This window comes from Petromyzon marinus, chromosome 4, assembly GCF_048934315.1.
Source record: "Petromyzon marinus isolate PM22_M1 ecotype Great Lakes invasive population chromosome 4, UKy_Petmar_22M1.pri1.0, whole genome shotgun sequence".
Taxonomy (NCBI): domain Eukaryota; kingdom Metazoa; phylum Chordata; class Hyperoartia; order Petromyzontiformes; family Petromyzontidae; genus Petromyzon; species Petromyzon marinus.
In genome coordinates this window covers 19,168,414-19,189,097 of record NC_133670.1, presented here as the reverse complement: position 1 = coordinate 19,189,097, position 20,684 = coordinate 19,168,414, and the positions used below count along the sequence as shown (strand labels likewise).

Here is a 20,684-nt window from a genome sequence, read left to right as displayed (position 1 = left end):
GGAATCGTCGACACGTGCAATGGATGTGAGCACGTGCCGTACAGAGAGAGTAGCAGCTGTATCATTTGTGGCTCGTGCAGAGTCGAACACGCCCCAGGCAATGAAGCTGACACGTGTACGGTAGAGTGTGTAGTCTATACCAAACAATATACATACAGCATGCCGCTTTATTTTGCGTACCCTTGAATTAGAATAAATTTGAGAATAAGGAGATATTGTTTTTTATTGAGTGGCTGGTTTTGCTTTAGCAAGAATAATTACCGAACTTAAAAAAAATAACTTCCGATGGCAGTGGTGAAGAGCACAATTCAAAAATGTGTAACGTCATATAAGAAAAACATGTAAAGTGTTGGATATTTTTTCCAGAAAATACCGAAAAATCTGGACCATTGCCCAAAACGTTATCTGATAAAAAAAAATCTGAAAAACGCTGTGTTAATAAACGAAGGTGGTGAGGTTTTTTTTTGTTTAAGTTTCTGCTTTGACACGTTTGCCATGTTTTTTTTTCAGCACGTTACGAGTTGTTTGAATGCACGTCCCGTTGATCATCAAGCCCAGTGGTTTGCCTCGAGTAAAGCGGCTGTACGTCTCGACGAGACCAAGGCACTGGGTCGAGACGCGCGTGATCCAATGAGCGCCATCCACACAGCCCGGTGCCGAACCCTGACGCATTCACCTGTAGGGGAAAAGGAGGGGTCCAACCAATGAGAGAGTCCACGCCCGCGCTCGCGACTCGAGTGGCGTCCAGCCCAAGCGTTATATAAAGGGCGCACCGTTGGGGTGGAATTTTGGGCGCTGTCTGATCGCTGCCGACACCGCACCACTTTCTCCCTGCACACTCGGGACACGCATCCCACTCCGCACCACCAACCATGTCTTACAGCATAAAGTCCAGTGGTGTGTCCAGCGTGAGCCGCAGCCGCAGTTCTGGCGGCAGTTCCATCAGGATTGGTGGCGGTGGCGGTGGAAGGTCGGGAGGGTTCAGCAGCCATTCCCAAGGCTTCGGCAGTGGCGGAAGCCGCTCCCGCAGCAGCTTCAAGTCCGGCGGCAGCAGCTATGGTGGTGGTGGTGGTGGTGGATTCGGGGGGATCTCGGCGTCTTTCTCATCCCAGGTGGCAGCGGGGCCCCCGCCAGAGATCGACCGCAGCGTTCTGCCCGTGCGCAACCAGGAGAAGGAGCAGATCAAGGGTCTGAACGACCGCTTCGCCAACTTCATCGAGAAGGTGTGGGAGACGCGGTCTCGATTCATCACGTCGTCTCACGCTGAGCTCTCCGTGACTTGAGCGTTGACGTTCATCCGTCTGGCTGGCTGCAGAGTGACGGAAAGCTTTTGAGATCGCTGCATTAGCGAAACATGTTTTGCTAACTGGTGTTGCAAATGAAATTGTGATTCATTGCAAAATGTTTGCATTTTACAGTGATATTCACGTCCTCGTAGTAGCCTGTTGTCACGACAGTAAATTTGTATGGCAGACCTGCAACGTATCTCGGTCTTCGTTTTTCACGTTTTGTTTTAATTGTGGTAACGGGAAAAGTAAATATATATACTTAACACGAACTGTGACAGACACGCGGACAGTAACATAGAGACACGCAGACAAAGATGCCCCGTATCGCCTTAACAGACTAGCACGTAAGCTTTCGCTACCAATATAATCCGTAAAAAAACTCCTCTATTATGGATGCCTTAACAGACTGTTGGGGCAAGCGCTGTTAGCGAGCACCTATACACGCAAACAGCCACACGCACACACGCAAGTCACGCCGACGCACGCAAGCACGTCCATCGAGACGTGCCAAAAACGAGAGGGCACGTTCGCGCAGCGAGTTCCCACACCTGGAACACTGATCTCAGACGCGTCCTTCCCACCCGTACAGGTGCGCTTCCTGGAGCAGCAGAACAAGGTGCTGGAGGCTCAGTGGAGGGCCCTGCAGGAGCGTGGCAGCGGCGGCTCCAACCTGGACTCGCTCTTCGAAGCCTACATCAACGGGCTCAAGCAGCACCTGGACGGGCTCGGCAACGAGAAGCAGCGCCTTCAGGGCGAGCTGCAGCACATGCAGGGCGCTGTCGAAGACTTCAAGGCCAAGTGAGTGAAGGCGAACGAAGGGCGGTTCGTGGCCGTCACAGGGCAACGTAGCATGACGCTATGCTGAATGCGATGTATCTCACAGGACCGCATATCACGAGACCACAACATCATTGCATAAGACCACAGACATCTCACGATATCATGAAATAATCCCACAAGACCACAAAGACACCGAACAGATATCACAAAATAACATAAATTAATTTCGCCGTTACAATCGTTGTCAGATAGCAGAACTGTATATATTAAACTCATGTGTTGGACAGTAATCTTGCTCTGAAGAAGAGTCATTGCCTAAAACGTTGATGATGTGTTTTTTTACCGTGCGATTTCACACCAAGCCATTAAGTTTGATCTGTAGCTCTCGAGAAATGCAAACCAGTGGCTGCTAGGTACAGTATATACATATGCATGTGTATATACCGGGTATACAACACTGCCGGGCGTCAAGACGCCACTTGCGGCCATATTCAGACTCGGTTGACTCTGCTGGCACAAGCAGAGGAATTTGAAAACCCGTCGTGAGTTAATTATTTGCGATTAGTTGGGACCGAGACTGGACAAAGTGATCCTTATGTTCGCCTCCGGTGACCGTATCCGCTGTGGCGAATATAACATCACTACTGATATTGTCTGCCCAAATCACCTTACTCCAAACCTGCACCAGAGACACGTTGCACCAAATACGTCCCCTCAAGGCCTCTAACATCTGGGGGTGCAGATCTTTCCTGCATCCTCAGGTCATAGAGGCTACGATCGGTTGGAGCGACCGATATTTTCCCCGTGTAGCCCCCGCCTCCCCCGACTCTGGAACTCTATTCCACGAGATATCAGGATCTCTGAGTCTGTGGACATTTAAAAAAAAGTCCTAAAATTTATTTATACACTTCTGTTTGTTCACCTATAAATTAATTCAGAAAATGGCTTTGAGAATGTATTTTTTGTTAAATAAGTTATGCTTTATGCTGACTGTTTGCTACTCCGTCTTGTATAGCGCTTTGCCATCCTTGATGATAAGCGGCGCTTCATCAATGGAATTAGAATCACTATATTCATGCCATAAAATAAATACGCAGACAATACACCTCTTTTAAAATCCGTCCCTCTGCATATATATCTACACATCCTATCAGCCACACGGCCTTTCGGGAGTGATTTCTTTAAAATTATTGTGTTGTTATATCTTAAATTCCACGGGAACTTTATAAATGTAAAAACGTGAAAAGATACGTGAGGCACACGACATTTGCACCCACCCAGGTAACGTCCGGCAGTAGAATGGCCAAGATGGTATCGGTGCAAATACAATTAAAATACACAATCAGTGCAGAATATTGAACAGCACATACATAAAGTAAAACACTACGCTTCACGTAAAAGTGTAAATTAACAATACGTGGGCGACGGGCCCCTTTCATCGTTCGCGCGTCTCTCGGCGAGCCACACCTTGAGATCCACTTCAGAGCTGAAGGGCACGGGGAGGGAGAGACGGGGGGGGGGGGTGTTTGAAGCTGGGGTGTGGTCGGCCGTACCCCTGAGGCCGAGGCTCTCGCTTGCAGAGGAGGGGAGAATTAGGGCGTTTCCCCCCCGTCCCACCGTGCGCTCCCGCTCGAAGACGCCGTAGCGGACGAGTTTCCTCGGATCCAGGAGCCTTCAGGTCACCGTGGGTTGGATCCTGGATGGGTGTGGAAGTGCGGAGGCGCTTCAGGAGCGCGGAGGCTAATTTGGAGGCTGTATGGACTCCTCGCAAAAGCGGTCCTCTCGAATTTGACAAAAAACGTCTCACGCGCACATGACATCGCATCGCACATGAGATCGCATCGCACATGAGATCGTGCGATGCGATCTCATGTGCGCTGGAGTCGGCACAAATAAGCTGCCGCATTTGGTGAAAATACATATGGCAATTTACATCCCTTTGACAATCTATTGCCGAAGGTATTCCCGACGCTGTGTCGGCCATAGAGTTTGACGATACTTCACCACGCCGGTCAGTCCGAGTTGGTGTCGCCGGGTGCTGGAGGGTGGGGATTCACTTGCCACTGATGTTGGCCGTGGCCCGGTTTATGACTCAGTGCGCTGAGTTTGTTTGTGCATGTAGACTACACGTGTTTTATAATTTGGGGAAGATATCTCGGATAAGAGAATTTGCGGATAGGATTAAGGCAGATAAGAAGCGGTGAACTGTATATTAAATGCACGCATGAGATTATATTTCGGTCCATTTGTAGATACCCCACTAAAATAATGGGGATAAGTTATCGGGAAAACTACATTTGATTATGTCTCTTAAATGATCTCCCACCAATCTCACTCCACTCTAACGCTCTCCTAGGCAAGGTTATGGGAGCCAATGTTTTCACAGTGTTCACTCATTTGTTGAGGAACAAAAAAGGGAGGGTCATCAGAAATGAGTGGTGTATCTATAAATGAATCACTCAGTATGCCCTACACTTCGCGACGATCGTTAATTACGGTATTCTCCAATTTTGACTTAAAACTTTCGTGACTGCAGGAATTCATATAAAAAAAAACAATCTAAATTCTCTCCACCTGAAGAAGGCCGCTTGTGTTGCCATCGAAGCGTCGTGGGGGTTTTTCCCTTTTAATTTAGATTTTTTGTTTTCTATCTACGTGACTTTACCGAAAGAACCAAGAATATGGTATTTTCCAAGTTTAAAGCGCATATTTTCCCCAGTAATTTAATGCAAAAGTTGGGGGACGCATATTATAATCCGGTGTGTGTGTGATCAGATTTGTTTGACGTCATTGACAACGAGCAACACGTTTGAGATGCGTCTTTATAATCCGGAGAATAATCTCGCTGATTGTGTAGCAATGAAAATGTGTGGACCTGACTTTGAACGCACGGTGCTTTGCAGGTACGAGGAAGAAATTAACACCCGCACCCAGAGAGAAAACGAGTTCGTGGTTGTCAAGAAGGTGAGTGGAGTCCTCACTGCTCGATGTGTGTGTCACGAGCGACGCTATACGTAGACGCACGGCTCGTTTGTGTCATATCCACATGCTGTCTCGCCTGAGCGGCCTGTGAAATGTTCTCAGGCATTCTCGACAGCAGGGGCAGTTGTGTACTTGGCACAGCGATCCTAACAAGTGCACGTGTGTCGGCTCTGTGTTGCAGGAAGTCGACGACGCCTTCTTGAACAAGGTGGAGCTGGAGGCCAGGCTGGATGGCCTCAACGACGAAATCGAGTTCCTCAAGAAGATCTTCGCCGAGGTAAACAAAAACACACTCACAAAAAACATTCACTACATCGACTACGCCCCTAAAGCCCACGAGCTCAACGAGCAACGGACGGCCACCCTCGTGTCCATTGGCTGCCCTGAACCTGTGGGTGGAAAGTCCACATTACCAGGCAGGGGTCGGGGTGGAAGTCTGTCGATGGAAAAGCCACTGTTGAAATTCTGACAAAGTGGGACAATACGTCGCATATCCGGCCATTACATAGCCGCCTTGAGAAATAAACCGACCACACTCAGAATCTGAAAATGTATTTATCCTGGAGAAATCCGATGAGCTATGAAGTTCTTTTTCACAAGTGTCCAGTAGCATTGTGCAACAGACATTTTCTATAGTTGTTCACATATCCGACCTTTTTGCTTATCTGCCTATGCCTCAGTCCCCAGTGAGTCGAATATGTGACGTTTTGCTGGTAGTGGGTGGGGGGCTGAGCACGCCCTACTGAAGGCTCAGCCCCCCTTTTAAATTCTTACTCAAAAGTCAATGGATGTTCTGCTGCCTGAGTCAGTGCTGGAAATTCCACCTTCCTATGACGGGGGCAAGTTAATCCAGAGCGCAAACACTATTCGCTTCCCCACATGGTGGTAACGAACTCATGTTACCGACCCTAGAGGGTTAATGAGCTGAGTCGACCTCCAACCAGGATCCGACATTAGGATCTTCCGATTGATGGTTCAATGTTCTTCAGTTTCCAGTCACTAACACGAGTTTAACTGTTGTGCCTATCGTGTACCTGTGGTACCGAGCCTACACGTCGACTCAAGCTACCTCACCTGTGGAACCTCTGAGACGTTATTATACCTGTCCCACTGGAACACTACGAATCTACGGTGTCCGTCTGTTCTGGGATACGGCGTGAGGGCCAGGGGAGGGGAGGGGCAGTGAGCCCCCCAGAAACATCAACCACACCCTCCAAACAAATCACTTTGCAATACGGCAGTGAATGCTGTGGTTACCGTAAATTTTGACTTAAAACTTTCGTGACTGCAGGAATTATATTATTGGTTCTTTCGGTAAAGTCGCGTAAATTGAAAACAAAAAAATCCCCAAAAAATTAAGGTAAAATTAAAAGAATAAAATAAAATTTTAATTATAAAAATAAAAGAAAAATAATAAATTGAAAATAATAAAACTATAGTTGCCATTTAATGTATTCAAACGATAATAAGCATGTATTATTAAACATTTTCTATTCAAATAAATAAAAATATATATGTGAGACATCCTCTGACGTCCCACATATACACTGACTTAACTATGGATGACTTCAGCTATTAAACAGCATTGGTCAGTGGAGAGACGCTGTAGCCAGAGGGAGTGGGTGGTGTGGTTGGAATCTGCAGTGGCCGACCGTGAATCATCGTTACTCCCTCGGCTACAGTTCCTGTGCACATAAAAGTTCATGTTCTTTCCCCCCAATCCATCAGTACTCATCCACATCCCACAATCCACATGCGTGCCCAGACCCCCACCGCAGCCCTCACCCCAACTCCACCAAGGAGTCACTTCACTACCCCCCCCACCCCCCCCCCCCCACTCATCCTGCTCGATTGTGCCGCATGTGATCAGGAGCTGCGCCAGCTCGAGTCACAGATCAAGGACACGTCACTGTTCGTGACCGTGGACACCAGCCGCAACCTCGACGTGGATGGTCTCATCGCTGATGTGCGTGCCCAGTACGAGGCCATGGCCAGGAAGAGCCAGGCAGAAGCTGACGATTTCTACAAGAAGAAGGTAAATGCATGTGGGCCATGTGTTATGCCAGGTGGTGCGGGTGTTGCGGTGTGTTTGTCTGTGTGCAATTGACACTCCATGAATGTTGACATTGTCAACGTGAGTAAATAACGCTTTTCCTCTGGTGAGAATAAAATTAATGGAACGGCATTTTAGCACGCGTATGCATATTCTTTAACTGAACTGTCTTTCCAGTCATATTCAAAAGATGGATTTGGAGTGTATAGTAATTTTGCCATCGTAGTTATCATAACATCTTTAGTGCTGCCACGTTCATGTTTTCTGCATTGTGTAATGCTGCGCAGAAGACCTCTTGTGGCCAGGTGCATAAACCTCCTGAAATGAAAATGCTCCCATTTGTTAATTGAATTGCAAAAATATCACTTAAGCTATTTACGCAAAGCAGTTAGTGACACTTGAGAACCAACTAGATGGTGAAAGGTAACAGCTTTTTCACGAGCCATTGTTTACGCGTTAAACATGCAACCTCTGTCCCCTGTCGTTGTAAAAAAACGAATGACAGATCAGCGAACTCAGCTCCTCGGCTGGGAAGGGAGACGATGACGTTCGCAACAGCAGGAATGAGATCAACGAACTGAACCGCCAGATGCAGCGCATCAAGGCAGAGATCGAGGCTCTGAAGAAACAGGTACGACCAGTGGGAGGGGCATGGGGGGGGGGTGAGAGCGGGCCCCACTCGTGAAAAATAGTAAAACGAAAAAAATCTTAACAATACTTTCCTTGCTCATTCATCATCACTAGCCGTGGTTCAATCCATTGCTGGATGAAGGCCTCGCGACCAAGCCGCCGTCGCCGCCGACTCCTCTCGCAATCCCACGATGTCAAAAATATACCAAGCACCTATACGCAAACTGATTTCATCACTCCACTTCCTCGACGGACGCCCTGTGCTCGATGCACGTGCTCCCAGATGCGCTCTGCTCACTGCAAAGATGATAAAACTGTCATCATAAGTACCCTGCACTCCCCCCCCCCTGCCTCCACGACTTCCCCCCACCATGTCCCCTCCCACCTGCGGGATTCCAAATCCACGAATCGCCACCAGGTACTTCACGTGTGCGGACTTGCCGTGAAATATGAACGCCAGGCATTGTACAAACATTGACTCACTTGCCTGTTTTTTTCACGCAACCAATGAGTCTTTATTTATGCAACGCACTTCAAAGCAATAAAGAGTGCTTTATATAAAATAACATTTACATGAATGCCCAACACTTAGAAGATATGACATACAGTACTGTACCATGCATTTAGTCTAAAATAAAGCAATGTACTCGAGGTCCTTGGCAATATGATTTCAAACTGTATAAAAGCTTAGATTCATAATAAAGACCGGATAATTTAACAACATTATTGGGTTGAGTTTGTATACGTAACATCGTCTATTTGTGTGGCCATTAATACTCTTTTTTGGAGACCTAAACAAAGCTTGAATATGCATGCATAAGCACATGCTTTCCCACTTAAAATTGGTCATTGCATCTAACCTCTGGGAGCACGGGCACTTGTTAGCTAAAACTGCAAGCTTCGAAAATGCAATTTGCGCTTGACATTTTCAAAATAGAGCAGGCTGTTTCAGATATTTGCACAGGAGGAATGTTTAAAATGCAATTTAAGTAGTCGTAGAAAACAAAGGTTACGTCTCATCATTTTAACTGTTGGCCTCTGGCTTGTTGAATGGTAAAACTTTAGGCACACGTGTGCCCGAGTAAAGCTGTAGAGTAAAATTTTAATTGCCAAGGTTTTGGAACCCGGCACGGCAGTAGACACTATGGACCAGTTTCATTAAATCCACACCCCCGCCTGTGTCTACTACCCAGCAGTAACAAAGAGATGCACCACAGTTACCGGCAGGTTGCACGTGATGATGGCGAGTGTGGATACTCCCACCTCTTCCAATTACGTCTGGTCAGCATGGAAGTGTAGGCTCAAAATACCTGCTTAGAGTGGCTCCCGAGAGCTCGTTCTGATGGGAAGCCCTTCCGTACGTATGCATGTGTATTGTGGGACCTTTTTTTGTTGAGCTTCTTTTTTCACGTTGAACTTCTTGCGCGCCGTACCCACGGCGTTGAGATAACGTCTGCGCGTTGTGTTTTCTCGCTCCGCGTGCACAGCGCGCCCAGCTGGAGGCAGCCATCTCGGAGGCGGAGGGCCGCGGGGAGATGTCCATCAAGGAGGCGAAGGAGACCATCGCCCGCCTGGAGGAGGAGCTGCACAAGGCCAAGCAGCAGATGGCGCAGCACGTGCGCGAGTACCAGGAGCTCATGAACGTCAAGCTGGCTCTGGACATCGAGATCGCCACCTACCGCAAGCTGCTGGAGGGAGAGGAGTCCAGGTGGGCGGAGGAAGAACTTTGATGTCGAAACTCAGCGGTCCATTTGTGAAGGGTGGGGATGACTGTGGGGAGTGGGTGCTGCGGTAATGATTGTTCCGGGCACCAGGGCTGATTCACGGCTCTTCGTCTGGGTGTTTGGGATTGACCCGGCTTGAGCTCTCTGCAGATCTGATAAACCGTATATTGAGCGCAGCAAATTAATGCTTCGCGAGCATTTAGCCAAACAAGTATAATTCTAATTAATGTAAATGAGTGTATCTCTTTTGCAGGAGGTACATTTGCAAAAAACATTAAATTAGTTTGTTGCAGTAGTAGGTGTGGTTCAGAATGCATTGCTTGTCAATTACCCTGGCAATGCGGTGCATACTCCTTCAGTCTGGTATTGATGTTGGAATACCAGACAAAGCGGGTGGATATTACCCTGGTATTGTGAACATTACCCTGGTATTGTGGATATGACCCTGACACTCTAGTACCTTGGATTCCATTCCGGTATTGTGGTATCGTGAACACAGCTCTGCCGTGACACTGGTCTTCCGATGGTTGTCCTTTTTCTTTCGGCCGGCACGCGCAGGCTGAATGCCGTTGCGTCCGGCATTGCCAACCTTGCCGGGGCCATGAGCGGTGGCGGCGGTGGCGGCGGTGGCTACGGCTTCTCAAGCGGCGGCGGTGGCGGCGGTGGCGGCGGTGGCTACGGCTTCTCAAGCAGCGGCGGTGGCGGCGGCGGGTCAGGTGAGCGTTTCGAGAATTTTGACTGCTATAAAAGTCCACGTGATAAACCACGTCGTTGGACGATCATTTGTGGCCAGGTCGCTTCCGAAGTTGAGCTATATAGCTCTGTGGACCTTACCTGATAGCGCCTCTCTTTCTCTCGTTGGTCAGAAGGGTTCACCGAGCACATGAATATTACCGACACGACTCCCGTCGTTTCCCATTGCAAATTCGTATTTTTACTGACTTTTACTACGACTACGACCACAACTACATAGGTTTGCATGGTCGTGCTGCGTAGCTCTGAAATGTGGTTTTGCGTTGTCGCGTGTCGTTTGGCACGATGTCTGACGTTTCACTCCATGTGCTGAGGCTTCTTCAGCTCCTTTTCCCAGCGCATCGTGCCGAAAAACACGTGGATACAATTGGAAAGCACTTAGGAGAACTTTGCCAGCCTTTTTATTGGTTGGAACGTGTGTTTTTTTTCTGGTGTTATTGTAACTTGTGGAACATTGTACCTTAACGTAAGCTATAACATTTTATGATCCATAAATTATGACTGCTATGCCAAGCGCTCGCGTTTACTTATATAGCCACGCATCAGTGACGGCCGTCATGCGCAGGGACATCATAGCTCTTGCAATGTGTTTGCTGTGCCGTAGAATTTTAACGAGTGATTGCATCTAAGACATATCGTTCTTGCCTCAGCTCAACGTATCTTTCCCCGTCATAACTGTTTCATCTCATTTTTCGCCTGCCGCAAACCAGAAGCGCAACTCAATGCATCCTCTGACGCACTGGCACGGTGCCTTTGCGTCTTCCTTTTCCCCAGGATTCAGCTACGAGTCCTCCAGTATGAGCAAGAGGAGCTACTAGAGCGACACTCAACAAGAACATCGACAACAAAAGTGTCCGTACCAGCCAATGCTCCCCACCGCAACTGACACCGGTGGTCGCCTGTGCTCGTTTTTACAAAAGGTCGTTTGCATGTGTATAGTGGCCGTCGGAAGGCATAAACAAATTTACTGCATGCGTATCCTTAAGTGACAGTAAAGAATGGGTGGCGGGTTGTGAGACTCGGAAGAGGGCGTCGTGATTGGGTCCACAAATTTGCTGGTCTTGGCGTGTAGGGAAAAGCTTTGTATGTTTTCTAATAAGCCTGATGTTCTCCGATCTTTCACGCTGTTGGCCACTATCTCTGCATGCATCCTTTTTAATAGAAAGAATAAAGAAACACTCCTGGTACTTAACGACGCGTGTTTGTGCTCAACTCTGGGTGCGATTGCTGTGTGAGATCCGAGCGTCAGTGGGCATGATTGTTTAACTCGCACATTGCACTGGCAGTAGCGATGGTAATAATGCAAGCAGCGATGTCGCAGGAGACATCCAATCATAACACCGTAATCAATCCACTGCATCTCCCACGATCCTGTAATGTAATAATCCACCTTGGAATACATCAAATACATTACCTAAATGGTTAGTAAATGTTTCATGTTTAATGTACTCCCATTTTTGGACACGTGGTCTCATTACAGTCCATCCATTTGAAGCAGAATTTTACACATTAGTTATTTTAACCGATATATTTTTGTGCAAATACTGGCCACACAAACACTACAACATACAGCATAGATATAATAAATACTCTACGTAAAGTTAGTATTGGTATTAATTACAAGGATCAAATACTGATGTGACTGATGTAAATTATAATGGTATTCAAGAAGCGATGTAAATCTGAAAACTTGCAAATTACAGCTGTCAAGTATAAGCTTATAACGAGATACATTAAAACGCCGCAATTATTGGGATTTAGTTCCCCAATAATTATGCCCTCGAGGTTGGTTAGTTGGTTGCGCTCAGCCTAAGGTTGTAATGTTTAAGTCTTCTACTAAACACAAATATATACGATGCTCATAATCATGTGGCGTGTGACGCGTACGTAGCCAACCGATTAGCACGGTTGGCTACGTACGGTGCAAAATAAGTTCAACAATTAGAAAGCGAAGTGATGCCTGCTGCAAGTTATATAACATGTGCTATTAGGTGGGTGTAGCACTGTTGGCAATGTGATACACATTTTGGCAAACTATACGTTCGTTACTAAAACACCTTGACCCTACTAGGATGTGTACACGCACAATTCATATCACATTTTGACGTTGAGCAGAACAATGGAGCTCATCAACACCGCCAATCCGTGGCATCAAAGCAAATAATCAACTTAGAACCAGGGCCATTGAATGGATAAGAGAACCTAGACATTCATTTATCACAGTTGTTGTTATCGTCGCTCCAAAAATCAGTTGCTTATCTCTGCAACATGCCATCTCTGCAATGGAGAAGCTGTCGACAATACCGCATGTGCTAAATGCTGCTGCGCTGTATCTGCTAATAGACATGCCACAACTGACCTTAAGGTTAAATGGAAAAAAAAAACAAGCAATTTTGTTGAAGTCATCAGCAAGCTCTACAATTCTATTATTTTATTAATTCAACTGACCCAGACCAAATGGTTAACTTTGAGTGCCATCTGTGGTGGCAATATTTCTTGCCTTAATGCATGTGCATGGTCTTCCATCACGATCGGCCATGGTCGATCTCCTGCTGGATGAACGCCTCTCCAAGCCGCCGCCACATCTCATGGTGCTGCGACGAAATAATCCACCGAGCACCTGCCGAGAAGCTGATGTCATCACTCCTCCGTGGACGTTGCCACTCCCGTCGTCATCGTTATTCTTGATGAACGGCCAACATCCTATCAAGCAGTCGTGTCCTGCCCAAGCCCAACTTACTTTTTGTTGACAGTTAGAATTGTCATTAACCTGCTTTTTTTTTTTTTCAATGTAATTCCAACCGTGCATCTTCCCCATACTTATCGAGTTTTTTTTTCTTCTCTCAACATTTTTTAGTGCTTTTAATGACTGTGTTTCAGAATTGATAACAACAAAAAAAGTATGGCGAATAAGCGTCTGGTCACGGTGCCTATAATCCTGCTTCTCGTTGACAAGAGGAGGCGGATCAACATCGTGAAACTCCCAAACTCGTCGAGGTGCCAGTTTGTCTCGTGGGGGTGTGGTTGCCTGTCCAGATGTCACTACGTGGAGGGGGTGGAGCAGGACAGTAATGGCTTCACCGAGCATTCGCTACTGATGTTGGCCGTGGCCAGGAACTAAACTCAGTTCATCAAGTTGCATTGCAACAGTGTAAATCACAAATAGCATAACATGAATTTGAAGCACCAAAGATTCATCTCAGATGTTTACCAATTGCTGCTCTGATCTAATCCGCGGACTAGTTCAGTACTAACTTGGCTTAGAGAGGGGGTGGCTATCACAACCATTGTTTCCAACAGAGTGATGTTGTCATTATATATAGCGATTTAGTTGTTGCCAAAGTTGCCAGCGACAAATCGAAGCGATTATTTTTTTTGGGGGGGGACGAGCACATGCTGCAGATTTAGGAGCGATTCCATGTGCGTATTAAGGACCCTCTATCAGTTTACCGCTTTGCAACACGCCGGTGTATTGTCTAGCGACATCGTTGACGACTGCATACGGTCTCATCTGGTGACTTTTCTTCGGTTCGCTCGGCGACGCTCGAAAGAGTCGTGCTTACTACGACACGTCGTTTTGTGCCCAACCACAACGCCGTTCGGCGTCGTGTCCCACGTGCGGTGGGACCTTCTTCAGGCACTCAAGAAAGCTCACGGCGTCCGGAGCGAAACGTCGGACGTCGTTCTAGAACAGCACGGAACGACGTCGGGAGGGGAGTCCTGTTCAGTATCTCTCCTCTGTCAATCAACACTCGCGTGGTGGTGGGCGCGGCTCCATCCTCCCTCGTCCACCGTGGTGGCACTCCACTGGGACACCTGTGCTGCACACCACTCTTGAAATCGACGCCTCTTTTTATATTATATATATTCATATAAAAAGAAACTGTACTCAACAAAGACATCTTGGTTGGAAATAAAGTGAGGATGGTGTTCGTTGAAAATGGCCGGGTCACCGCGCTTAATGATTTAAAAAGCACGAGGTTGCGTTAAGGCTATAATCATCTGACAAACGCCCTCTTGTTATCGGAGTGCTGTGCATTATTTGTGTCGGCGCCTTCGAGTCTGACCAATTCGGACCTGTTTAGCAAAGTAAGTTGTGTGCTCGGACATGATACGTCGCTGGAAGAAATGATTTATAATGATGATGGTCGATGCGTCTATTAAGAGATGATGATGGTCGATACGTGGATTAAGAATAGATGATGATGGTCAATGCGTGTATTAAAAGATGATGATGGTCGATACGTGGATTAATAACGACTGGGTGGCAGCCAGGGGATGGAACGCATCTGAGCGGACATTTTACGAACATAATTGAGCGGTAGTGAAATCGGATAGTGTCCAGGTGCCTAGTGCATTATAACATTGCATGATTGTAATGGATGGTGGCAGTTGGAGGAGGCATTCATCCAGCAGTCGTGTATGGATGGTTGACCACCATGTACAAAAGCAGAATGCTGTGGAGGCTACGTGGCGGGGCTTTAGAGTTCAGTGCAGACAATGTCACCTTCACCACCAACCCACAGTGAAGAGCGTGAGTGAAGTATGGTGTAATGACAGTAGAGTCAGCCTGCGGTGCGAGTGGACTAGTGGCCACAGGAGGTAATGACAGTAGAGTCAGCCTGCGGTGCGAGTGGACTAGTGGCCACGGGAGGTAATGACAGTGGAGTCAGCCTGCAATGCGAAGGGACTAGTAGCCACGGGAGGCAATTACAGGGGAGTCAGCCTGCAGTACGAGTGGACGGTAGAGTCTGCTGGTGGAGCAAGCGTCTAGAGCCAGCGAGAAGGTTCGGGAAGTGTGGCATGGCCTCGGTCCGTATATAAGGGAGATGCGCGGGAGACTTGTGGCTGTTGCAGTGGGGGTCTCCGCCTGTTCGAGTGAACGTGTCTCATCAGTAAAGAAACCATCTCAAGACAAGTTGTCATTGCACATGTACACGGGAGAGCTTGTGCGTGGCACGGTTGTTGTTGCTCAACACAGAGCAGACGCAAAGGGAGACGAGACGGCATTCGTCATCATATTATACGCTTTAGATTAGTACGAATATGTGGCTGCTTTAAATGTCTACACGATGAGCCACTTCAGTTGAGCTATCATTTGTGGCCGGGTCGCTTCTGAAAAATAAGCTCATAAGCTCAGTGGGCTTTACCTGGTAAAATAAACAGATGTTTCTAGTGATTTGAATACCTTTCCTATACTTTGCACTCCTGTCGTGTTTTCCTACTGTTGTAACTTTCTGACCCGCCCCTACTGGACATCTGTGAAAGAGCTTTATAGCTTATCGGATTCCTCCAATATACATAAAGATTCTGATTCTGTTGGCCCTAAAGGAATATTTATGATAGACATGTAACAACAGATTAGTCATAGGTAAACGGACCTCCGTTCTGCATTTCCACAAACATGTATGTTGAACGTCTTTAGCACCCTACGTCGTAGCCAACCGTGCTAATAGGAGGTGCGGGAGGGGGATCTGGACTTAAGAGGTGGGTAGCGGGGTGCACTTTTGAGGTCTTGGTTGACGATGGGTTTGGTTGGTTGTTGTTGGAAATAATGCGCGCAAGAATGGAACCCTGCATTTTCGCTTCGCGTACGGCTATTGTGAGTGGTTTTCTCATAGAGGTGTTTGGGTTAGGTCGCGTACATATACATTTGGCGACAGACAGATTTGTGGCTGCCGACTGATGATGCTCGTTGTACTTACTGGCGAAACGTTGTACTCGAATTGTAAATGTTTTGCGTTTACTCTCCAACACACAACGGTGTGCAGAAGTAGCCACTAATCGGCACGTTTTGTGTACGTGACAACCCTTACCAATTGTTTGTGTCGGGTGGCGGCAGGCTTAACGACGCATTTATATTTTCGCGATATAACCCAAAAATCTCTGTTATGCGATTGTCATTGGTTACGCGACCCCTTGAACCACTAGAGGTCACTATATTATTTCACTATTCGGCAATGATACAAAAAAAAATGCAAACTGCTATTGAATCGCAACCGTGAATAATGGTAAGTCGTTTGAATCGCGATCGGGACTGAATTACGAGAACATATAATAGGATGATGATGATGATGCATCTTGTATAAAATATTGTAATTTTATTTCAGCCCTTCGTCAATCCACTGCTGGACAAAGACACTTCTCGCCAGTGTGCCTAAAGAGTAGAGTAATGACGTTTAATAACTGCATTTTACCTGCCATGACATGAATCGTAAACATTCAATTTAACAAAAGCCGAAACTAACCCATGGACGCATGGATGCATGTTGGGAATTGTCAATGGGAGACGGAGAGACGAACACATAGGTCAGATAACAAGTGCATATTATAGACATTTATTGTCAAAATCGGCTTGATCAGGTCACGTCCTTTAGAAGAGGTGATGGATGGCTCGTGGTGGAGACTGATTATGGAGTGGCAGCCAAAGTAAGGGAAGGCATCCATGAGTATAATTACCACGGAGATGGAGCGATTGATTGAGTTCGTGTGCTGGAGTGAGATGTCGAAACCCTCCACCATCCGATACAGCCAATTGGTAAGAGATTTGTTACGTAACCAAAACGCCAAATAGTTACTACTTCAGCCCACCGGAGTGTTGGAGAGTAAATCCACAACATTTACCATTTGAGTAATACGACGTTTCGCTGGTAATTATAGTGAAGCAATTCAAGACCGCAAGCAGGTGGATTGCTTCACTATTCTGGCTAATCTCCCGATGATGCTGGATGTAATTACCAGCGAAATGTCATACTACTCAAATTGTAAATGTGGATTTAATCTCCAACACACCGGTGGGCTGAAGTCGTCACTATTTGGCGTTTTGTTTATGTGACAAATCTCTTACTAATTGGCTGTGTCGGGTGGTGGAGAGTTTCGACACATTCATACTTACGCGATCTAACCCAAACAAAAACTTTTATTACGAATAATATTGGTCGCGAAAGCCTGCGTGTTAAACTGGAGTGAGATGGATTTACAGCAATTCCACGAGGGATCCCGAACTGACTTCTGGGCTTTCACTTAGCAGTTGCTCGATCATGGCTGATGATCATTACGTGATTACTATTTCAAATAAAATCTCAACTGAGCAGGATTGAATTTCGATTTAAAGCTATCGTGACTGCAATGATTCATCTTCTTTGGTTCTTTCGGTAAAGTCACGTGTTGTGGCCGAAACGTCGTGAGAATTTTATTGTGTTATTTTATTAATTTATTCTCATTCTACGTGACTTTACCGAAAGCACCAAAGAAGATGAGCAGGATTGGTTCGACTGACAGAGTATCATCGTCTCCGTGCAATCGTGGATCGGACCGGCTTCGTTAGGAATGGCATTTTTTTTTAAATACTATCTGGGGCAATATGCTCCACCACGAACCATGTTCGCCAGGCATGCACACCCAGGCCGCGTCTCGGGATGTCGGGCACGGGGTTGGAGCTTCGTCGTAACGAGAGACAGCGAGACTTTAAACTCGCAAATAACTCCGTGGCGAGATCACTGCGGTGACCAGTAGAGAGTGACATTTCAGTGACCTCAACAAAGCAGGCTTCAATTCACTTGAAAGTTATTTTTCTTCTTCCATAGCCTGAGATGCACAATGCATTATATAGAGGGACGTATAAATGAGTAAATAATGTTTATTTACAAAAAAAAACACGGACTCTTTAACCATTGCACCTGCTAGCATTCACATGTCGTATCATTTTTGGCAAAGAAATAGTCAAATGTTAAACGTTAATTAAATGTTCTTCTTGTTACGTGTGTTCGCCAAACTGGCGAAGTCAACACCCCCGATTAGTGCGGTTGGCTATGTCTGGTGCGAAATAATTTCAACATACGTACAATATTGTTTGACTTGATTAATAACATATCTGTCAACCCATACCGTTTGCCCGTATTCTTGTACAAGGAAATGGAGTGTTCAGGTTCATACGGCATACAGCCGTTTCAATACGGGCAAAACAATATTTTTGTCTATTTCATTGTGTTTCTCCCTTGTGATGGGAGGTTGTAGGAAGCACGTTGATATTTATAAGGGCACGGGGTAACCAATACGGTCTGAATTGGTCTGTAATAAGTTAGGGTACTGATAAGGGGTTGACGGGTTTGTTTTAAGAACCAGACCAGGTGGCTATGAGCAGTAGAGCACCAATACAACAACAATATTGCGAATCCCAATCCTCTTTGGGAGGGGAGTTGCCTAAGCCCATCAACCCTCGGGAATCCATAACGTGAGGACCACTGACTGATGTTGCGGACAAGCCCCTCACTGCTCGTTCAATCTGCCTGCTCCACGTGTCACAATACCGCTCCCTGGTGACTTTTCCTGAGGTCACAGTTTGCACCCGCGGGGCCGCGCAGTGAGCATTTACTGCCACTAGAGGGCCCCAAATCACTTGCCTTTTTATTTCGACGGCACGCGTGAACCACGGGGTTTTGTCGACATGCATTATTTTAGCCGTTTATTCACAGTGCATCACTGCTAATAAATGAAAAATCGCGATTGAAACTTTGATATGGTTTCAGCCAATTACAGCACGATCATATCCCATGGCAATATTATTTTCTGGCGATTGTTATAGCCATTTAGAGGCGGTCTGCTCAAGAGACCGCGTGTGTGACGTGATTCATGCGTCCAGCACTGGCACAAAGGCTCGTTATTGAAACGTCCGAGAAGGTATTTAACTTGCGTAGCCGACTTTTTTGATGCCATGCCGACATCATCGATGATATCTAAATGGAGGCTTAAACATGGCCCACCTCACAGGTAAGTTCTGTATTGAAAACCCCGCAGGCCACCTGGTAAAAATAGCTCCAGGTAGATAACGATGCGAGGAATGTGGAAGGACTCTGTTCAGCCCATCAGGCTCACAATAAGCCTGTTCAGTTTCCTTCATCTTGCACAAGACTTCATTACACGCTGCTTTGCTGACTAAAACCTATATTTAGAATCAAACGAGAACTCATTTCACTTGAAAGGAGGGCATGGTGCAAAGCACACACAAATATCATGCTATCAGGCATCGGTACGTTTTTATTGCATTTAAAATCCTCACTGAGTTTCAATACTTGTCAGTAGGGTTTTGGCAATGTTTCACAGTAGGAGGCGATGATTGCTACGTGTAAACCCACGTGGTTAATATTCAGGGGTTTTCTCAGCATTGGGGTGTTTGGTCAATACTATTTAGATTGTATGTTTTGTATGTTTTGTTAGCTATAAAACGTGAGCTTTACGTCTACGGTGACCATTCATTGAAGGTAGTGAGGTGTTCATTTTATGTAAAACTAAAGTGTACTTAGTTCATGCATACATGGTTAGCGCACCGCGCTGGGGACCAAGCAAGTTGAGTTGAATTCCTGGCCACGGCTGACATTAGCGGTGAGTGATGTCTGAACCAGTCCTGCACCCTCTTTGCCTTCACCAGCCCGCACTGACTATCAAGGTGAAGTATGGCCAAATAACTCCCTGCGACTTGCAAGGTGTGGGGGAAACCCCCTATCCAGCTGTAAATCTCCCAGCAGCAAAATTACATTAATATCCATAATATAGGTTTTTTTTAGGGAGGGGGAGGGGGTTAGATCGCGTACATATAAATGTGTCGTTAACCCCACCACCACCCGACACAGCCTACGTGTTAAATTGATATAAAGATGACTGGCGGTTTCGTTATTTTCGTTCTGTGCAGATGTTGCGTTAGATGTAAAAGGCCATTCTGTGCATTATTGTGTTGCTTTAAAGGTAAGAAAAGCAATTTTGCGCATTATTTAAGTCTACAGTATTTTTAGAGTAATAAACATGTTACATGTAAGTCGAATTGAGAATTTGCCAAAGGGCTCTGGCACACACGCCAAGACTAACTTTCTGATTCTGCGTCTTGATGGTTATTACAGTGAGGGAAAAAAGTATTTGATCCCCTGCTGATTTTGTACGTTTGCCCACTGCCAAAGAAATGATCAGTCTATAATTTTAATGGTAGGTTTATTTGAACAGTGAGAGAGAGAATAACAACAACACAATCCAGAAAAACGCATGTCAAAAATGTTATAAGTTGATTTGCATTTTAATGAGAGAAATAAGTATTTGACCCCTCTGCAAAACATGACTTAGTTCATAGTTTAGTTTCATTTATTTGGTATAGCCCTGTGAGCCATTCGGCTCTTGAATCGGGTGCAACCGCAACAAGCAAACAAAACATGAACAAGAAAAACATCTTAAAGTGACTTTGTACATGTGCAAACAGAAAATCCAGGAAAAACATCAAAATATTCCTGAAATAGCACCATACACCAACGCCATGTGCAAAAATCCCAGTGGGATGCAAGTCAAACAACAACAAGAAAACTTAGATTAAGGCCATCAGTCTAACTCCGTACTACAATAAACAAAAACATGGCCAAACCAAAAAACTTTTAGAAATCACCAAAATAAAGCCATAAATGCAATGTAACAGTGATCATAGGAACTGTGACC

At 46.1% G+C, this 20,684-nt stretch overlaps 1 protein-coding gene across 1 annotated transcript; it reads left to right on the top strand.

The window, feature by feature from the left end:
* Positions 1-785: 785 nt before the first annotated feature.
* LOC116938536 (keratin, type II cytoskeletal cochleal-like) lies at positions 786-11,403 on the top strand. Its single transcript, XM_032945720.2, has 9 exons — positions 786-1,223; positions 1,879-2,087; positions 4,973-5,033; positions 5,233-5,328; positions 6,922-7,086; positions 7,610-7,735; positions 9,222-9,442; positions 10,017-10,174; positions 10,986-11,403. The coding sequence occupies exons 1-9, from the start codon at positions 873-875 to the stop codon at positions 11,027-11,029; spliced, it is 1,431 nt and encodes a 476-aa protein (XP_032801611.1). The 5' UTR covers positions 786-872; the 3' UTR covers positions 11,030-11,403.
* The last annotated feature ends 9,281 nt before the right edge of the window (positions 11,404-20,684 follow it).

What these genes read in the sequence shown, in the direction of transcription:
- LOC116938536 (XM_032945720.2), top strand. Translation starts at nt 873, where the DNA reads ATGTCTTACAGCATAAAGTCCAGTGGTGTGTCCAGCGTGAGCCGCAGC. An exon ending in GTCGAAGACTTCAAGGCCAA is followed by an intron (nt 2,088 to 4,972) that starts GTGAGTGAAGGC and finishes GGTGCTTTGCAG; the next exon opens with GTACGAGGAAGAAATTAACA. An exon ending in CGGTGGCGGCGGCGGGTCAG is followed by an intron (nt 10,175 to 10,985) that starts GTGAGCGTTTCG and finishes CCTTTTCCCCAG; the next exon opens with GATTCAGCTACGAGTCCTCC.